The following is a 15210-nucleotide window of genomic DNA, read 5'->3' on the forward strand; positions in this document are numbered from 1 at the left end:
CTCGCGATAAATTATTTCATTATCTGTCTTGTTTCCTTGTTTCCCATGAGAAAACGAGCCTTATTATTTCAGTGTAACAAAATAATTAACTCTCAAGATGAGAGAATTAAAAATAGCCATCCTCAGCTTCCATGAGAATTAACCAGACTGCTGGAAAAAATAAGAATAAAAAAGTTAATAACATCAGTGATCTCCCCTAATCGCTCTATGGTATATCCACAGATAACTACCCTGAGGTAATCCACAGAAACGTTACAGAGATAGAGCTTACTTTTGAATTAATTAGTCAGTTCAATGATTAGGCATTTAACAAAAAACTTTTCATAGAAATGAACTTTAAATTGCTAAAACCACTGACAGAGCACCAAGAGCAGTTGAGACTGCGGAATCTGTTTTGTGTCTTTCTGCATCTGTATCCAACAGCATACCAGTGTTTACAGTAAAAATGATTAATTACAGCATATACGTGATATTACAATTATAATCGAACAAATCATCTGATAGAAGGAACAAAGGCTGCATATGGTTTCGTTACATTAGAAGTTCTGAGATCATTTGTTTCGGGTATGTTAATCCACTCCAAAGCTCTCTCGATTCAGCTCAGTTTGCATATTTCCAGCGGCGGTTGTCTGCACTGTGATAGATTGCTCCCTTTTTAATGTGTTTACTCTGCGTTCTGTGCTAATGCAGAAGAATGGATGCCTTTATCTGGACCCCCATTAAGGCATGCAGCCTCGAGGGCTCTGCGTTGATATATATTTATTTCTTTCTTGTCTGCCACAGGGCTAATGACACAGGAATCCTCTCCTACAAAGACCACCTACCAGTGAGCCAGATAGTGATTGGAGACACCAACAGGATGGGCTCACAGGCCGTCTACCTCGTCGGCCCTCTGCGTTGTTATGGAGACAGTAGGTGATCACCTCAGTGTTGTAGCTACTGTGCCAGCTTTGGTTGCAGATGGAGGCCTTGATTTCCTGGCTTACTGTTGATTAGACACAAACTGTGCTCAGCTGATGCCTTTATTCCCCATGTGTTTATCCAGGGATAAAGAGTTGCACTTCATCTGTTCTGTTTCAAGTCTGACAACTGGCTGTGTGGACTTTAACCTCAGCTGTTCTTTACTAACTCATGTTGTACAGCCAACCAAAAACTCAGTGGTGGACAGCAGCAACACTGAAACATGAAAGAGACTGTAGATGTTGACCGCTTCATGCCCCAGGGCGAGCTGTGGATCTAAAGACATCAAATATGTCTTAAATATGTCTAAGATTATCAGCAATGTTTCCAGAAAAAAATATACCTGGGGTGCAGTGTATTTTTTTATATTTTTGCCTGACTACAGAACAATTTGCACACATTATGAGGCGTTCTTATCCTAACCAGACGATTATGTAAGGAAAGTATGAGCTGTACTGTAAATAAAATAAAACAGATAACTGTATGACAAATAGAAGCAGACATTAGAAATGCCTTGGGTACTTTGCATTTGGTTTTTCATAACTCTGCAGCTTTATTTCCATGAAATAGTCCTTTGTTCCTTTAATAAACTGTATTCTCAGACAGTATTTTTTAAAATGAAAGATATTCATATATGATTTTCGTTCAGTATCAAATGGCAACAAGCTCTTCAGATTTGTTCTTCAGATTATTGTTATGGCAAAACTGACAGCAGGTGGAAACTGCCATACATTGTGAAATACAGAAAGACCGTCTCCAGTACAGACACAACAGTGCTGGGGTTTTGTTCAAATTCTTAAAATACTTAAACTATAATTTATTCTGATGTTTTCCTCACGGTGATCCTGTATTTTCATGAATAATGGCTGAGTGCTTTGAGTGGAAGAGGAAACCGAATAATGTTGTTATACACTGTAAAACCTCTTAGGCTTCATTCATGCAAAATCGGGCATTGCAGCGATTAGTGCAGGGTTGTGCAGCGGTGTGGGAGGACACAACAGGGAGAGTATGATTGTTTGGTCTGTAAACTTTGCCTGGACAGCTCCCAGCTCTCGCCTTGGGAGCAGCAAATCTTACAAAGAGGCTATCTCCATCTGCAACAAGTTTGCAGAGTATTTCTTCTTCCCCGCTGGTGCGGTCTCCTCCTGTCACATGAGGCACCCAGCAACATGATAGATCCTCAGAGCAGTTTGGTGAACCTCACTTAATAAAACATGAAAAACTTCCATGATGAGTATTATAGAAGTAGGCTATATTTATTGTGTCATTTTTTTTAGATTTAATCTAAAAGGCTTGAACAGCCCTCACCACCACTGCAGCCTTGATGCACTAGCCACATTCAAAAGTGAAAGGGAACACTGGTGATTTTGCGGCAGCACCTGCTTTAGTTTGAGTGAGACCACCGGGACCAGGTTTAGACAGGCCGTGTGTGAATTTTGACACCAGGAGCCACAGTTCGCTTTCTGTTTCCAGCCAAAAAGTCAACACTGCTGACAGATCAGATGTCACATTTAATGAAATCTCTCCTCTTGTTGTATTGCAAGGGTGATGAAAATAGGAGACAGTTTCGACAAGTGAGACTTTATTTTGTACTTGACCTCCAACAGTGTTCTTAATTCCTCTTTGGTTTCTTTTTTCCTTTTATTACTCCCTTCTTTACCGTCAGAGTCCATATGGAATGCGGCATCTTTCTACCAGGAGTCCTCCTACCTCTACTTCCCTACCCTACAGGCTGAGCTCTCTTCCGATATCTCCTTCTACTTCAAGACTAACGCTCCTTCAGGAGTGTTCCTGGAGAACCTGGGCCTCAAGGACTTCATCAGAGTGGAGCTCAGCTGTGAGTTCGTGAAGTGAAGCACAGTACATGACAAGGACATGAACAGTGAATGTGAAAAATAACAGTCATACATAAGAACCCCCACAAAAGCTGTCAGTGATATTTTTTGCTCTTTCAGATGGAAATGCTAGCCATACTGTAGTTGACAGCTTAATTTCCCCAAGAAGCAGGCTGTCAGGTCTGCACAGCATGATGTAATCCTAATGACACAGTCAACGGCCGTGTCAAGCTGTCATAGGAGACATTAAAAGCATTTCCTTACTACTGCTGAAGGAGAAATCCTTAATGAATCCACCGGATGGATTAAGAAGCAAGGATTCACCAAACAACCCTGTAGATTTATTGTGACAATGAGACTGTAATAATAATATAGAAACACGCTTAAAGTATTCAGAATTGCAAGAAAATTGCCGAGACAAGATCTTGTGCTGAAATCAAACGGCATATTTAATAATCACATATCACATATCCAATCCTCAGAGATGCGGCAGTTGCACCTGGTTGGTTTATTTATTGGTTATATTGGTGTTTAAAACAGGTGTGGAAATGCTGATTACATTGTGTTTTGTTCACTGGGGGAGGAGTTCACAGAATTACTTGGAGCCATCATGTGTTACTGCAGCATCAGAGAAACTGTGAAATATTGACGAGCTGTCAGCCGAGCCCCCTCATAAATCTATTCAGGTCATCAAGTTTTCCCAGTAGCATTGTATCGCATTGCATCAGAAAGGGAGGACAGAGAAGACATAAAACACCTAATATCACATTCAGTCTGACCCGGCTGTTGTGTGCGTGCGTGTGTGTCTGTGTGTGTGCATGTGTGTGTACCATTCCACACTGCCCCCCCCCCCAGCTCCCTCAGTGGTTTCTTTCTCCTTTGATGTGGGAAACGGTCCGGTGGTCCTGTCCGTGAAGTCCCACCTCCCTCTGAATGACAGACAGTGGCACTACGTGAGGGCAGAGCGCAATGTGAAGGAGGCCTCCCTGCAGGTCGACCAGCTTCCCCTCCGCTTCCTGGAGGCTCCAGCTGACGGACACCCCCGCTTACGGCTCAGTAGCCAGCTATTTGTAGGTAGGCTCTCATCAGAATTAACATACACCTCTTAATCGAGATAGGGGTGGTATAACTTTCTTTTTTTATTTTTCTTCATCTACATTTTTTAGCTATTGGGGTGCATTAATATAATTAACAAATCAGCAGTAATTGGAACCATTCAAAGTCCATTATTCACTCCCTTTTAGCCCACTGTTTGGTCTCCACCAAGTCCTGAAATATGTTACCTCCTAAATGCTCCACTATGCTCATCAGCTGGTCACTAACTTTGTCTGTTTGGTATGCAGGTTGTATCTATGGAAATGAGGTTGGGAGTGTTGAGAATGAACCCAAACAATAAATCTGTGGGCAATTAAAACCAAAACAATGAGCTGACAGTAAAATCATCCTTAGAGCTGAGGGGAAGTGCAGAGTCGGCTCGTGATTCTCTGTGGGTTTATCACAAGGAGCGTCACATTTCACATCACTCATTGTTTCCATAGTAATATAAAAATATCGATTACTGCAGCTGTAAAGGAGTCCGTCTTAATACAACCCTCACAAGCTCCGTGTGCTTTGATTCTGAAGGAGTTATTGGGTCCTGTCATCATTTCTCCTCTCCCTGCTGGCCTTGAAACGATCCTTCCATAGCGAGAAATAAGAGCGCTTGTTTTGTGCCAAAATGTATTTGAAAGTACAGCTGAAGCTGAAACATGAGGCTTCAGTTAGCCAAATCGAGGGTGACATCAGAGTTGATTTGGGACAAATTTTCCTCCTGTGTATTTCCTCTTGTGCATGCAGGCTAACTCAGTCTGCGCAAGTCTCATATTAGCTCTGACTGAACTTTAAAGTGCGTTTTTGCACGACTGTGGCTTTGGTTCTGTATCTCTTGCAGTTTAGTTGCATTACAAAGGTGTCTCTTTGCAGCCATAGTGGAGCGGTGACATGATTACAGCTAACAATAACACTTTAAGCGAATATTTGTCCTCTGTGTATTTCACTAATATAGACTTCAAAAAATACAAACCTGTCCTGTAGCCTACTGTGAATAACTAATGTACTGCATCTTATTATATTTTTATTATTGCTGTGGCTCAAGAGCATGGCTGCTCTCTTTCTCCTCTTTCCCCCCTGTGACATTTTAATGTCTGCTTAATAATACACCATCCCTCTGAAGGGGACAGAGACACCATTAAAAAACTGTTTCTTTCATGTGTTCTAAATTTCAGCCTTAGTTCATGCACTTAATGGATCATTTGCTTTAAGAAATAATTTATCAGAGGAGTTAAATGACAAATGGAAGCAATAATCCTCTGTGGACCTCGGAAGAGCTTGTCATTATCCAAAGATTTAATTGTTTTATAAAGAAGTACAAAGGTGCCATTAATGTAAGTTTAAATGCTTTAAAGTTTTAATGAAAGAAACAGTTAATATGAATGTGTGATGAAGTCGGTCATAAACGGCTTTCCCTGACATTTAGAAACTGATGACTCATTTGAGACAGTCGATAATAAAAATTACTTTTAATTACCCCTTAATAAGAAGCGGGAATATAACAAAAGCACAGTTTTATCGATGTCTTAAAACAAAAATGATTCATTGCCAAAGTATGAAATTCACAAGCAGAACCTGGTCAATAAAAATAATGTCTACAAAATAGATATTTGATGATCGAAACACAGTATCATTATGTCAGTTTGTCTGCATACAAACCTACTTCGACAGAACCAGGCACATTGTAAAATAACATTGTGCCAGTTCCACCTCGGTTGTATTTTGGGTTATTACTGTGAAAATGTTTAAAATATACAGCAGCTCTAGAGTTTATTATATAACACGTCCATTCTTTATAGATCTTAGTAAACAGTTACAGATACATCTGGTCTGTGAAGATCAAATATATGACATTCACTGCCACGAGATAGGCTATCACACTAGAGCACCAGCATCTCATCTCATCTCTGCATGTGAACACACACTCCTCACAAAACTCAGGTCAAGCTACAAAACTAGGCAGATGTTTGAATCAAGATTCAGTTACCTCATAGCCTATTTCCCACTTTAAAGGTCTAGTCAGTGTGCTAATATGCACCCGCGTCCAGCCAGGCTACTGAGAAACTTGCAATAATGTGACGTCATTCTCTGTTCAGGACACCATCACTCTAGTGTATCTTCACATACTTATTTCCTGCTATATTAATGTTCAAAATACATAATAAGTATTACAGAGGACAAATATAATTTAAGTAATATGAGTTTCATTTTACTATCTCATGTTTCTCACTATTTTATATTGTGAATTCACTAAAAGGCTGCAGTGTTAAACACTTTCATTCTGACAAACTGAACAAACAGGGACAGGTTTCCAATTTGCAAAGAACAAGGATGAAGGCAGTTGTAGTGCAGAAAACGTGTTCTCATATGTGGGCATGGCCATATTTGGGCATGTACAGCAGGAAGCAACGTCATGCTCATTATGATCATTGGCTTTGCTAATATTGAGCTCCAGGTGATTGTTGTTGCACCATGTGGTGAAGCTCTCTGTACTGCTCTGTCAAAATGGTCTCTAATTATTCACTGGAATCATACATACATAATATAATGATAGCTTCCATTTGGCCAAAAAATACACTGAACGCTTTTGATTAAATTAATTGATGCAAACTGAAGCTACAACCACAAAGCAGGAATTCTAGCTTTCTATCTCACAACGAAGTCTTTGGGAAACAGCCATTACATTGGATATTTAGTCTTACTGCAGCCTCATATGCTGAAGTGCCTACAGAGTTGCCTTTCATGCACCACGGAATTAAGTAAATGTTTGCTGTAAATCCTCATCAGCCTTTAAGAGAATCATGGTTATAAAGTCATCAAAGAAGCCTCTTAGCGCAGCTTCTGTGAGCACTAGACGTGACTAATGGCCATCCTCGTCTCAGGAGGAACAGCGTCCCAGCAGAGGGGCTTCCTGGGCTGCATCAGGACTTTGACCGTCAACGGCGTGAGCTTTGACCTGGAGGAGAGGGCCAAGATGACGCCAGGGGTGAGCTCTGGTTGTCCCGGCTACTGCAGCGGCTCCAGCAGCCTATGCCACAATAGAGGGAGGTGTATTGAGAAGAGCAACGGTTATGTGTGCGACTGCTCCCAGTCCGCCTACGGAGGAACCACCTGCAACCAAGGTGAGCACTGATCAAAAACAAAAAAAAAGACTCGACAACTAACGCAATTTTCTTAATAGATTAATGGTGATTACAGCAAACAAATAATCCATCAAGTCAAGGTTATTCTATTACAGCGCTTCAATAAAAATGCAAGTAGGGCAAGAGGCAATTAATACTTGTCCTGACTCCAGACTCCAAGAACATTTAAAATGCATTAGACCAAATTATCTCCTGCAGTATGTGAGCAAAGAGCAGAGCAGAGACACCAACACAACTGAAACCCAACAACACACAATGCAGATAGAAGATCACGAGGCTGAGCAAACAGCCGTACAGACTTGGTGGAAAGTTTGAAGACAAAAGATTAACATTCTGGCTGCAACCGCGGCTAAGCGTTCTGCACTATTTACACATTTTCAGTGTATTCAGTATGAAATTGGCGCCCCGTGCCAGGATACAGCTAATCCAACTGCTGTTCAAAAATACTTATTACAGTTAGTTGTGTTATCGTGCTGAAGCGCCTCTCAGATATGTTACCTGTGGGTAACAGACTATCCCTTTGATCCATCTCTCTGGGAATTAAACGAAACTTTCACGAGTGAAATGCATTTCCCAGATAAACGCTTGCACTTGTGTGACAGTGTGATAGCAGGATTTCAAAGCCCTGTGTTGTTGAGGTTTTGACATAATGTAAATACATCACATTAAAATAAAAAGGCTGGTTAAACAATGCTGCTTTTCAAAGCAACATGCTTGTTATATGTCCCGGTGTTTATTTAGTGTGTGAATATTTTTGTACTGTGTTGAAGACGGGCGCTCAGGCTACTGCTAGTTGCTGAACGGCAGTAGTCTAGATGTTACCTGCTTTAATGGATATGCAAGATGGTGTCAACGTTGTTCCTACAGCAACACAGTTCATGTTGGTCAAGAGTCGCCATTGCAACTGAGCAACATGGCTGTTTTGATGTTAGCTTTGTGACTTTTGTTGGTGTTGTCAAGGTTAATGTCAAGGTCAAGGAGCTTTTATTATCATTACAACCATGTATGTGCAGTACATAGAGCAAGGAAACAACATTCTACCAGGATGCTACATACAAAGAATGCACTTACGTAAAGATAAAAATACGCACAGTTATACATACAGTGAAAACACAGATTACAGACAACACAGTGCAATACAAAAAGACAAACGTCCTCGCTATCCACTAAAGGGTTTTGTGATCGTTGAATGGGTCAAGCACAGGACTCAGGAGATTAGGGTGTGTGTGTGTGTGTGTGTGTGTGTCTGCGCATTATTTACTTGACTTATTATTTTTGATCATGTTTCATGGATGATGTTAAAAGAGACCCTTTTTTGTGTTAGAAAAGCTAACTTCTCCCATGAAGTCAGGGCTCTGTGCAGGCCAATCAAATTCTTCCACACCAAACTCATCCAACCGTGTCTTTATGGACTTTCCTTTGTGCACTGGGGCACAGTCATGCTGGAATAGAAAAGGTCTTCCTCAAACTGTTGCCACAAAGGTGGAAGCATAGCATTGTCCAAAATGTCTTGGTATGCTGAAGCATTAAGATTTCCATTCGCTGGAAGTCAGGGGCCCAGCCCAACCCTGAAAAATGGAGGTGTGTCTGGAAAATTTTGTCTTTATGGTGTATAATGATGTGGTATGTTGCTATAATATAAATTTGTCTTTTCCATATATAAAACACAGAGGATGCGATTTGCTTATCTAGTTTTTAGTACAGAGTTTTCAGTCTCAGCACCTGTTCAGCTAAGTGTGATCTGAATGGCCCAATGCACCCTGTAGTGCAGCCACTGATTTGTTGTCAACATTACATCAGCATCAGTGTTTAATCACAGAGATGATTATCCTGCTTTGAATTAAGTTTTATAAAGTGATTTCTCACAGCAAGTGAGAGGTTCTTTGTACCTCAAGCTTATTCTTTAGACAACACTTTTTCTTAGGCTTGGAAACATTTGTGGTACTCTGCAAGATGGATAATAATAATGCACATACATGGGTACTTTTATTCAGGTATATATACCTGAATACCGCACATATACACACTCCACTACAGTTCTGAAGAAAGAAAACGTGGTTGGGCAAATTTTTATTCCAAACAGTGACATCCCTCTAGCTGTACCCTTCGGGAAGACTATATTTTTACCCCACTTTTAATAAGTGTGTTGATTTATCCCACGCTTTCATGTTATGAGATGTAATGAACGTTGCAGCCTGTGGAGGCCGTGAGCTGAGTTTGATTCTTTTAATCTGCTTTCAAAAAGAGTTGCAGCAGAGCTCCCTGCACTGAAGCCTTGTTTTGTTTGTGTCGCTGTGTGTGCAGAGGTGTCGGTGTCCTTCGACATGGAGTCCTCAGTGACCTACACTTTCCAGGAGCCCTTCTCAGTGATGCAGAACAGAAGCTCGCAGGCCTCCATTGTTTCCACAGAAAGCAGCAACCGAGCCAGAGAGGACATGGCCTTCAGCTTTGTCACCTCCCAGAGGCCGGCCATGCTGCTGACTGTCAGCACCTTCAGCCAGCAGTACATCGCGGTCATCCTGGCCAAGAACGGTATATATAGCTTTTACATTCATTTAAACATACATACCAAAGAAAAAGATCTGTTACATGATATAACTGTGTAACATTTCCTCAGGTGAATGGGATATGCAATCATGAAATCATATGTTTTTCAGTTCAGCAGCAAAGGGAGTAAAGCAGGTGTCAAGTTCCTAATGTCAATTATTTTGCAATTACTTAATGAATCTTGTTTAAAAAAGAAAACAACAAAACATCAAAACTAAAGGCCTGGTCTTGATTTTGTTTCCACAAAATCAATTCATTCCAGCAGAATTGGTACAATTAGTGAATTCTCTGGGGTGAAATAACTCAGTGCAACTTTCTTTTCTTTTTAATTATTTTTTGAACATTTCTTTCAAGTTGTGGAATTGCTGTAAACCTTAACTCAGTCATGCCTTATTTAACTTGTCTGTTGCAAAAGAATTTTTAATCACAACTTTAACTGGATCTCACATACCACCAATAATGGCAGCATACACAGGACCAGAATACACAATGGGGTTGTGAAGAAGGACACCAGCTAGACACCCGCCTGTTCTTTGTTTAAACCCCTTTTAACTCACAGCCTCACACAAATCTGTCACCATGGAAACCAAATGATCTTGCATAATTATAGGGAGATTGTTTGACAGTGGATTGGTCCACTTTACTTTCGCACCACAAACGAGATGCATCAGGGTTCACTTCTGTACAGTGGAGCCTACGTAGATAAAAATGACTCAATTATAATCCCATTGCACTCCACTTATGATTAGAGGGTTTTTTTTATTTTTAAACTCCAGCAAGAATCAATTGCAGGACGTGTCTGTCAAACATTGTGCAAATAGAGGGTGTGTAAGAGGGGCTCCTTACATTAACACCGACTGCCCCGAAAACCTCAAGTTCTAATTTTCATCAAATCTGAAGTTTATGTGCACATTAAAAGGTGCTGAACCAAACAGAAAATGAGATTGACAGTGGACATGCAGCTAATGTGTATCATACTGTGCCACAGCCGCCAGCATGAATATAATACCACCCCCGCAACTTTGTGCAAACTGACTGTAGGCTAATGAGTAGATTTAACCTCCGTTGTTCAACTCCTCCTCTGCGTCTTTGGAAATCCTCTTTCTTCACTGGGGGTCTTGATGTCCAATAAACCTAAGTCTATATGCAAAGTAAAAGTCTGTGTTTATGCAAAGGATAAAGATTTTTCTGCTTCTAACGCAAGAAGGGCATCAAAGCTCTAAGCTGACAGTCTTTAAGCTATATCCACACTTGACTATCATATTGAGCGACACCTATGTGCCATTGTTAGTCAGAGTCAGTGTCCTAATACAGTCTTTTGTGTTAAAGCCGAGCGCCTGTGTTCCTCGGGTCTCTGTAAACAGTGAAGGGCAGAAGAGGCACTTCATCCACACTGACCTCCATCCATAGGAGCGCTCTCAGGATTTGAAATGAATCACAACACAAAGCCCTTCACCTACAGACCGGGAATTGTAATATTGACCCAGCTCCACTTGCCAATGCATATCTTTCTGACTCTATGATCTGGCAGCGATTGTGTGTGTGTGGGAGGAACACTGAGCACATATTGACTTATGCAGTGTGGGAGCGAAGAGCTGTGAGATACAGATCTCAAAAGGCAATTGAGGAAGTTTAGATGTAACCGTCTATTTATAAATGAGCAGCCACATCATTTCAGTAAATAGGTGTATTCTCTTCTCCTATCTGGTATTAAAATGGAGTGTAGGAATACTTGAAGCCTGTCTTTAATGTAAGACATGGTGTTCATGTCAGGGGACTGAACTTGAGTCTGTGGCTCTTAAATTTACATTGAGCAGTGAGCACAATAGCAAATCAATCATCATAAAGTGCCCAGATGGGGATTTCTACAAAGGTCTGTTTAAAGGAGAGCGCTACATGTGATTTCATGGCCTGTGTCCAGGGAGTCTGCAGATCTGGTATCACCTTCAGACAGACAGGAGTCCAGACGTGTTCAGCCCAGCCCTCGGCAACCTGGCAGATGGACGACTGCATCGAATCAGAATCCACAGAGTAGAAAAAAACCTCTACGTACAGGTGAGCAACTCAGAGCCTCCGTCAACATGAGAGTTGATTTTATAACATTCTGTTCCCTCGCATTGTGTTTTGCAATTTCTTCTGATCCAATGTAAAAGTCTGACCTGTGTTATGATATAGTTGTACGTCTTATGTAGCTGCTACTGATCACAGTGTGAGTGGGTGTGCCCTCAGCTGTGGTAGCCTCAGGCAGAGCTACATAGATCACTAGTGAATCTAACTGCCTTTTTTCCAGATTCTGTTTTTATTTTTTTTTTTTTCCCAAATTGGGAAATTTATTTTATTTATTTATTTTTTTTTTTTTTACAATCAAGCACATTTTGCACATTTTGTCATAAGACCATCTTGTCATCTGGTGGATGATTATAATTCAGTTTAATAACAATCAAATTTAATGTATATCAATGATGTAATGCACCATCACACTACTGTTTTTTATCCAAAAAAAGTCAGAAGTGCTTCACATTTTAAAGTCTAATGACTAGTGATTTTCTCTAAACGAGCAGATTTTTATGGACGTTTTTTAATGTGTAAATTAACCTTGATTAACAAGGTTTGTCCACAAAGGATATTATCAGAATATAAGAAGTACTCCCCTTTCTAGTATACAAAAGCAGTAATGCCTTTAAAATGTACACGTGTAACAAGCCTCAACTTCCGCTCTGCAGTTCACCAAAGTGGCAGTGTATTATAACTGCAGGGGATCAATACACCAACTGTTCCTTTTTTGTCCGGGAGAATTCAAAAATATATTGTAAAGGAATGTAAGACTTAAAGCAAAGCAACACAAAAGAAAAAAAACATTCCACTGTGATCCTTTGTGGGCTCCATAGAGTCTTCCATGTGGACATGCAGCAGGCAGCCCTTCTCTCAAATTATGCTGATATGCAGCTGTTCTGCAGAGGTGACTTCATTCAGCAGGAACTTTAAGTGCCAGTGTAAGAAGCGATGTGCAGTTCAATGCACTGCAGTGTAAAACAAAGGTGGAGAGGTATGTTTGTCTCCTACACTGCCCCTCAGTTTCATTGACGTTAGCATTTTCACTATTTTATTACAGAATAACTTCAGACCCAGTTAAAGATCAGTTCACCGCCTTTTCTTACCTTTGATTCATCAGTGATGGCGTGTGTGGTCAGAAACACTTGTGTTACACACATGACTACACCCTGCTGTGATACTAACCACACACGGCGAAACATTTTGCAGCTGTACGCAAAGCGAACTGAAACATCGATGGAAAACTTGAAATGGGATTTTGTTTTTTTCTTTTTTGTCAACCTTCAGTCAGCCAATCAAAAAAAGAAAAAACAGATGATACATAATGCTAGTCTCAAGACATCAAGACCAAGCCAAGTGTGGTTGAAAAGTTAGTTGAAGCATCTATAAGTAAATAAGCGTGAATAAAGATGTGTGGAATTGCTAACTGCTCTAAAATAAGAGAAAAGTCACCTATACTGTGTGAAAGGACAATATAACAACGACCAATCTATACACAATACATATATTAATTACTCTTATTCTGCACAATGACACAGCTTATCATATCAGGAAGGAACTAGAATTACATTTTTCTACCTGCAGTCCAAACACAATAGAGAGATGCTGTTAAAATACATTTTACACTGCTGTGAAATCCATTCGGAGCTGGGTCATCATCCGGTCTATAGATTTTAAAAATGTCATTGGACGCTATGAAAATCCTGCAGTGTTTTATTGCATATCATCAAGTTAAGTGATGCAACTGAGTCAGCATGGTAGCGCAGAAGTGAAAGGTCGAAATCACTTCAAAGCCAACTGTGGGCGGATATGGTTTTGTGTGAAGCTGTAGAGAACACTCTTCTCAATCTATAATGTATTCTAATGTGCTGCTGCTGCTGGTGTTGCTGTTACCTCGGCTTAGATTTCTTGTAATCGGCTTGTTATTTGATTTCTTTCCACTCAACCAGATCGACCAGGACATCCACACAAAGTACACACTGTCATCTGATGCAGAGCTGATCTTAATCAGATCCCTGACATTGGGCAAAGTCACCGGTAGGTCCTCTCGTGGTGTTCAGAGAATCACTGGATAACTCCCGCGTCGTCCCACTTTTGTTCTGAACGTTCATCATTTCCTGTCGCATTCTCATTCTTGACTCGGTTACTCGGAAATGACTGCAATTCACAAAATCGAATGTGTCACCATCTGTAGCAACATATTTTTTCAACTGTCAACTATGTCTGTTTAGGGAGGGAGAACTTCAACGAGAAAGTCATGCAAGCAGCTTCTAAAGGTTTCATCGGCTGCCTCTCCTCGGTCCAGTTCAATCACGTGGCACCGCTGAAGGCAGCGCTGACGAATCGAGGGAGTTCACTGGTCACCATCCGTGGTCCGTTGGTCCAGTCAAATTGCGGTGCGCTGGCAGAGTCCACGTCACACACACTGCAAGGTGAATCATTCACACACACTTTTATTTAACTCGCACACACCACAAACTGCCCAAGGAAATAATCACTTTCAGGTCCTGCTGTGTGCTAAGCAACAAACACTGGGCTATAGGCTGTAACCGACTCTGATGTCATTCTTTTTTTTTTCTTTTTGGTCAAACTCAAATGCGATTGAAAGGGTGACTTTTCTGAAAATGCCCTCACACCCCCAATGTTTCCAGTTGTTTATTAGGAAAAAAAAAAAATAAAACCCAGACGTGGTTTAATGACACAGTGTGGGATCATGGGGGCTGTTGTCTTCATTGCTGAACTATTGTGATGAAAATCCATCTGACGCGACAAAAGTTACGTTCAGTCACGTTCTCTGACCTTCTTCCTGATTTCTCTGACTCTCTCATGGAAGTTATAACACAAGGATGACCAAATGAAAAACACTGTTAGCTTGGAAGAAAGTATACATTTCTTTGAGTTTGAACATTATTGGGATTGGGATAATGCACCCAGCGCAACAAAACGCTTAACAAAAGTGTGCTTGTTTCTACTTATTTTAATGCAGAAATGTTACATCTTCAAATGTGGGGATTTGGTGACAGCAAAAAATATATGAAGATTTCACCATGGGCCCAGAGAAATTATAGAGGACGATTTTCATTATTAACTGACATTTCATAGACTTAATTATTAATCAAAAATAATTGGTATGTTAATCAACAGAAAAGATAATTGCAGCCCAAATTAATTTCTTTTTCTCTAGTGGCCTTGAGTGAGATCTGCAGTGCTTGTTGTTGCTGCATAGCTATTAAGGTTTGTCTTGCCACTTTTCTCCTCCTTTCTGCTTCACATGAGAACTGCTACAGTGGATCTGAATTCACCACATTGTGTAGTGGCACGTTATTTTCCCATGCCTGTAGTTTTATGACACCAAAAAAAAAAAGAAAAACAGAATTAAGTCACAGCACCATACCTACTGAAAATGAATAAATCAACTCAAAGCACAACTGTCAGTCTAATTGGCTTCCTGTTCCTGTCTTTGAAACTTAATTGTACTGAATCAGACTCAAGCCAGCTGTATTTTTGATGCATTTCTTTTCTTACCAGCTTCTTCAGTGAAACAAATCTCTTTTATACATTTAAATTTTTTTTCTCTAATTTTG

The 15210-nt window shown here is 40.5% G+C and overlaps 1 protein-coding gene across 1 annotated transcript in view; it reads left to right on the forward strand.

Annotated features, from left to right (window-relative positions):
* LOC124067349 (contactin-associated protein-like 5) overlaps positions 1-15210 on the forward strand; it is a 79943-nt gene that overhangs the window by 54885 nt on the left and 9848 nt on the right. Inside the window, exons 15-22 of the mRNA XM_046404643.1 lie at positions 784-911; positions 2627-2797; positions 3651-3869; positions 6767-7006; positions 9332-9559; positions 11496-11629; positions 13576-13663; positions 13858-14058. Coding sequence (XP_046260599.1) covers positions 784-911; positions 2627-2797; positions 3651-3869; positions 6767-7006; positions 9332-9559; positions 11496-11629; positions 13576-13663; positions 13858-14058 — 1409 coding nt within the window. The remainder of the gene's footprint in view (positions 1-783; positions 912-2626; positions 2798-3650; positions 3870-6766; positions 7007-9331; positions 9560-11495; positions 11630-13575; positions 13664-13857; positions 14059-15210) is intronic.

Source organism: Scatophagus argus, chromosome 11 (genome assembly GCF_020382885.2).
Source record: "Scatophagus argus isolate fScaArg1 chromosome 11, fScaArg1.pri, whole genome shotgun sequence".
Classification (NCBI taxonomy): Eukaryota; Metazoa; Chordata; class Actinopteri; family Scatophagidae; genus Scatophagus; species Scatophagus argus.